General features: G+C 32.3%; 1 protein-coding gene across 2 annotated transcripts in view; it reads left to right on the top strand.

The window, feature by feature from the left end:
* Nucleotides 1-6,000, top strand: part of RAPGEF6 (Rap guanine nucleotide exchange factor 6) — a 184,820-nt gene that overhangs the window by 28,663 nt on the left and 150,157 nt on the right. For both annotated transcript variants that reach the window (XM_003782219.3, XM_023516451.1), the window contains exons 2-3: nt 450-520; nt 2,122-2,178. In XM_003782219.3, the coding sequence (XP_003782267.1) occupies nt 450-520; nt 2,122-2,178 (128 nt within the window). The remainder of the gene's footprint in view (nt 1-449; nt 521-2,121; nt 2,179-6,000) is intronic.

Raw genomic sequence — 6,000 nt, forward strand, 5'->3', positions numbered from 1 at the left:
GGATAAATGAAGTCATCTCAAGAGGATGTCACGATGCTTAAAAATCTAGAACCTGGAATTATTGAGATTGTGTAATCTGGAGAAATAAACATCAAAATAAGAAAAGACGACATAACAACTGTTCTCAAATATTTGGAGTCACTGAAGAAGAAAAAGTTAAATCTATTTTGAAACAAAATGAGTTCATCTACTTTCATATGAAATAATGAGTTTTAGGTTCTGGCATTGTTTGAATAGAGGTCATTGGCCATATTGAAAGGGAATTCCTGTGTGAGCTGAGCAAGCTCTTCCTTACCTTTTCAAATCCTTTGCAATTCAGTGGTTTTATGACTCTTCCATAGTTAACATTTCTGTCATGAGTGTTTCTTCACTTAAAATGAGAAATGTGGGATATCATATTTTAAAAATTATATTTAAAAAATAATAAAAGATTTTTTTCTGTTCCACAGGACTTAAATACTATTTATTCTTATCTTCATGGAATGGAAATACTATCAAATCTCAGGGAACATCAGCTTAGGTAAGTGTAGTGCTGTATTTAAGAGCATGTGCTAAGTAGTTACTCAATCACTTATTTACCAAATCTTTGTTAAGCAACTTTTGTATTCTTCCTACTGTTGAGCACTTGGAATGTACAATATAGATTAGATCTCTAGTTTTTTAGAGTTTATATTCTAATGGGAGTGATTTGGGGGTTGGAGAAAAACACTGATGGCACCAGCATCATATGCCAAAGGTGGCAGGTTCAAACCCAGCCCCAGCCAAAAACTGAGAAAAACACTGACCATACAAACTGTATGTTAATAATATCCAGTAATAAGTACTATGAATACAATAAATCATAGTCCTGTGAAATAAACTAACTAGTCAGGTCTCTACTGGGAATTAAGTTTTTAGTGGAGACCTGAATGACAGGAAGGAGTCATATCCAGAAAGGGGGTTTTAGTGGCTGGAACATAGTGAGAAGAGTGAATTTTGAAAAATCAGTTGGATAGGTAATTTCAGGGGCCAAGTCAGATAGGGACTTTTGTAGAATAGGAATGGGTATTTGCATTTGCTATCCCAGTTTTTCTTTGGCATGGGACCTTAAGCAGGTCTTAACATTTTACCTAAAGTTTCGTCTTCAATAAAAAAGGGACAGTAATAGAATCTTTATTATAATGTCTTGAGGATTAAATGAGAGTATATACCTAGAGCAAACCACAGTGCTCAGTATGTCCTAGCTAATGAAAACAAAACTCCTATTTTCTTTTTACAGTTTGTATCGATATATTTATTATGCTGCATGCTTAAGCTGGACATGGTATATTGTATTATAGTGTTGCATTAAAGCAGAAAAAGTAGGACTCTTGATTTGGCATAAGCTCCTGTGGACAAGACCCTTAAACTTACTGAACTTCATTTTCTTTTCCATAAAATACAAAGTCCTGCTTACTTCTATCATTGTAATTATAGTTGTAAAGATACTTTAGTATACTGTAAAATACTAACTGTTGTAACTTTTGTATAACATTTGGTTAAACATGTTTTCTTCCCATGATCAGCTTATCTAATCATTTTTCCTGGTTTTTCTTCAGGTTTCTAGTTATGAACCACACTGCTAAAATATAATTGTTTGAGATTAATTATATTTGCTTCTGTATAGTTCAGCTGTTAGTATATGTCAAATAAGTATATGAGGAAGAAAGAATAAAACTGAAAATTAGAGCATTCAGTAATAGTGAAAGTATTTTTTAAATGCAAACAGATTTATATATTAATTCAACAAATTTGTTTATACCTCTGCTGGTAACTGTTCCTCACACTGTGGATCCAATAGTGAACCAAATGTATATTTTTTCATAATTAAAAAGAACATTATTTAATGTAAATTGATAGGTTTTATAGTATACATAAGAGTATTGTGTCTGATACCACTTAATATCTAATGGTATTAGATATTAAGTTTTTTAAAATACAGCATTTTTTATATATCTCAATTCTTGTATTTTAGTGAAAATTGAGTGGTAGATGTGGTCATTCTCTGCTATTGTAATTATATTTGAAACTATAATTTACATTTTGAAAAAAAATTTTAAGATAAAATAATCTTTCAAAATTTGTATTTTTTTTCAATGTTAGATTAATGTCTACAAGAGCACGCTATGAGAGATACAGTGCCAATCAGATTCTTTATTGGTAAGTTTCCATAATTCACTTAATGACTTTTAAGTTTAAATTTTAACTTTTAGCATTGACATCCATTTGATTATGGAGCAGTTTCTATAGAGCAAATTGAAGTATGTTCAGAAATGATGACTTATACATAGAATGCACAGAAGTGTACAGTGCAACAAATTTTAATAAATACATACACCTGTGTAACTACTACTTGGATGAAAATACCAGCTTTCCAGAAGGCTCTAGTCAGCTCTACTTTGGTAAGATAATCATAGTTCTTCTATCACTATAAAATAATTTTGTCTCTTTTTCAAACTTGTTATAGGTAGACTCCTTTGGTCAAGCTTTTTTTCCTTAGCAAATGTCCAGATTATTTTATGTTTCTGCATTTGTTCCTTTTGACTACTTTATAGTATGCGATTATATGAAAGTAACAGTTCATTTATTCAATTCGCTATTAATAGATACTTGAGTTGTTTCTAGTTATTTACTATTTTAAATGATAAAGTTTCTATCAACATTTTAGTTTTGTCTTTTTGTGTTCGTATTTACTGATTCCTCTTGCACATACAGATATAGTCATGTGCTGCATTACAATGTTTCAGTCAACAATGGACTTGCATATATGATGGTTGTCTCCTAAGAGTATAACACCATACTTTTATTGTACTTTTTCTGGGTTTAGATACAATGATATTACTACCAGTCTCCTTCAGAAATATAGAGGAATGTCAAGCTCACAGTAGTAGGAGTTTTCTAAAAATTAAATTACTGAACAAAAGTGTCCACTTTGTTTTAAATTAAGTGACCACATGTATATATGTGTATATAGACACACACATATATCTTTCTGGTCTTTTAATTTTTTCATTAATCTATATGTCTTCATTCTAGTACTGCCTGTCTTAACTTAAGTGTGTATCTCAATACTAGTAGCATGTGTTTTTTATGTAGTTTTTCCTTTGTTTTTTGTTGTTTTTTTTTTTTTTTTTTTGAGACACAGTCTCATCTTGTCACCTTTGGTGGAGTGCTGTGGTGTTATAGCTCACAGCACTCTCATAGTCTTGGGCTCAAGCAATTCTCTTGCCTCAGCCATCCAAGTAGCTTGGGACGAGGGGTGTCTGCCACAATGCCCGGCTGTTTTTAGAGACGAGATCTTGCTCTGGCTCAGGCTAGTCTTGAACCTGTGAGCTCAGGCAATCCACCCACCTCAGCCTCCCAAGTGCTGGGATTACAGGCGTGAGCTGCAGTGCTTGGCTTTGTATGTAGTTTTGTTCCTCAAAATTGTCTTGGTTTTTAGTGTTGTTTTGCCTTTCTATATAATTTCTGGAATCATCAATTTCCACATTTGTGCATAGCAGAAAACCTGTGGAAGGACTGTGAGCTTTGGATTAGGATAACATTAAATCCATAATTCTCCAGACAGAATTGACAACTTTATAATACTGAGTCTTTTGACTCAGCAGACATGTATATTCTTCCATTTATTTGGCCTTATTTTAATTCTTCACAGTAATGTTTAAGATATTTTTGTTGTATGTATTCCAGCCTGGTGGGTTTTTTGTTTAATACTTTTAGGACGTTGATTTGTTGTATCTGGCTTCTGTTTATGTTGAGAAATCAGTAGCTGGAGATATTGTTACTCCTTGGTAGGTAATATGTTTTTTTCCTCTTGCCATTTCTGAGATTTTTCTTTCCTTTTGCTTTTCAGCAGTTGTATCTAATATTGCTAGATTTGTGCTTTTTGTTGTTGTTGTTTTCCAAATTTATTCTCTTTGAAATATGTAGACATTCTTGACTCTGTCATTTGTTCTCTTTGTTTTGGAAAATTCTTAGTCAGTAGTTTTTCATTATTGATTTCCTATATTATCTATCCTCTTTGCTACTTTCTTCCATTTCGCCCCATGTATCTTTTATTGTTTTACATTTTTTCTTCCTTTTTTTCTTGTTTAGTCTTCTATTTTCTATGGACTTATTTTCTAATTTGTACATTCCTGTCTTCTGCTGTTTTTAGTCTTACCTTAGACCCACCATATGCAATCTTAACTTATAATTGTATTTTTCAGTTCTAGATTTTTATTTCTTTTTCATAATCTCAGTTCTTAGGTCAGGTTCTTCAACTTTTCTTCTTTTTCTCCTGAACATAATTTTTTCTGTTGGTTTTAGGTTTATATACTCTGATTTTTAACAATCCTGATTTTTTTTATTTTTTAATTGACACATAATTGTACATGATTTGTGTTGATTTATGTATGTATTCTATAATGATCAGATCAGGATAATTAATACATGCATCACCTCATGCACTTAGCATTTCTTTGTGATGAGAATATTCTAAATAAAAACATTCTATTTTGTAATATACAGTACTTTACTGTTAACTGTGCAATATAAAGCAGAACCTATTTCTCTTACGTTAGTGTAACTTTGTACTCGTTAACTAACCTCTCCTCATCTTCCTCTCTTCCCTACTTCCGCTCCCCATTCTGTGGTAACCATTGTTTAACTTCCTACTGCTATATCTACTTTTTATTTTTTAGATTCCACATATGGTGCTATCATTTGGTATTTCTCTGTGTCATTTCACTTAACATGATACCTTCAAGGTTCATCCACTTTGTCACAGATGACAGAATTTTTTTTTTTGATGGCTGACTAGTATGAGGTATATATACCCCCTTTTCTTTATTCATTTGTTGTTGAACATTTAGATTTATTCTATATTTTGGCTCTTATAAATAGTGCTATGGTAAACATGGGAATGCAGAAAACTCTTTGATATACTGATTGCATTTCCTTTGGATATATATATACCTAAAAGTGGGATTGCTGGATCATAAGATAGTTCCATTTTTAATTTTACTAGGGAGCTACATGTTATTTTCCATTATAGCTGTACTAATTTACAGTCCTACTAACAGTGTGAAAGTGTTCCCTTCTCTTTAAATCCTTACCAACACTTGTTTTCTTTTTTCTTTTTGATCATTGGAGTGAGGTGCTATCTCTGTGATTTTGGTTTGCATTTCCTTGATGATTAGTGATATGGACGCAATTTCTGTTGTCTTCTTTTGAGAAACATCTGTTACAGTCCTCTGCCCATTTTATAATCAGGTTATTTTTTGTTATTGAGTTGTTTAAGTTCTTTATATATTCTGGATGTTAACCCCATGTCAAATGTATAGTTTACAGGTATTTTGTCTCATTTCTATAAGTTGTCTCTTTTCACTTTGTTAATTATTTCTTTGCTATGCAAAGAAGTGCTTTTTAATTTGATGAAATTTTATTTATCTGTTTTTTATTGTTGTTGCTTGTGCTTTTGAAGTCTTAACTTAAAAATCTTTGCCCTACCCAGTGTCAAAAAGTGTTTTCCCTATGTTTTCTTCTAGGAGTGTCATAGTTTCTCAGGTTTTACATGTAAGTATTTAATTCATTTTAGTTGATTTTTGACTGTGATGAGAGGTAGGCATCTAGTCTCATTCTTCTGCATGTGAATATTCAATTTGTTTAGCCCTGTCAGTTGAATAGTCTGCCGTTTTCCCAGTGTGTGTCCATGGCACCTTTGTTGAAAATCAGTCAGCTGTGAATGCATGAATTTAATTATGAGCTCTCTATTCTGGTGGATTGATCTTTTTCTTATGTCAGTACCATGCTGGTTTTCGTTACTGTAGGTAGCTTTGTATTTTATTTTATTTTAGCTTTGGCTATTTGGGATTTGTTTTTTCTTTTCTTTGAGTCTCACTTTGTCACCCTTGGTAGAGTGCTCTGGTGTCATAGCTCACAGCAACCTCAAACACTTGGGCTCAAGCAATTCTCTTGCCTCAGCCTCCCAAGTAGCTGGGA

This window comes from Otolemur garnettii, unplaced genomic scaffold, assembly GCF_000181295.1.
Source record: "Otolemur garnettii isolate 467f Iridium unplaced genomic scaffold, OtoGar3 scaffold00003, whole genome shotgun sequence".
Taxonomy (NCBI): Eukaryota; Metazoa; Chordata; class Mammalia; order Primates; family Galagidae; genus Otolemur; species Otolemur garnettii.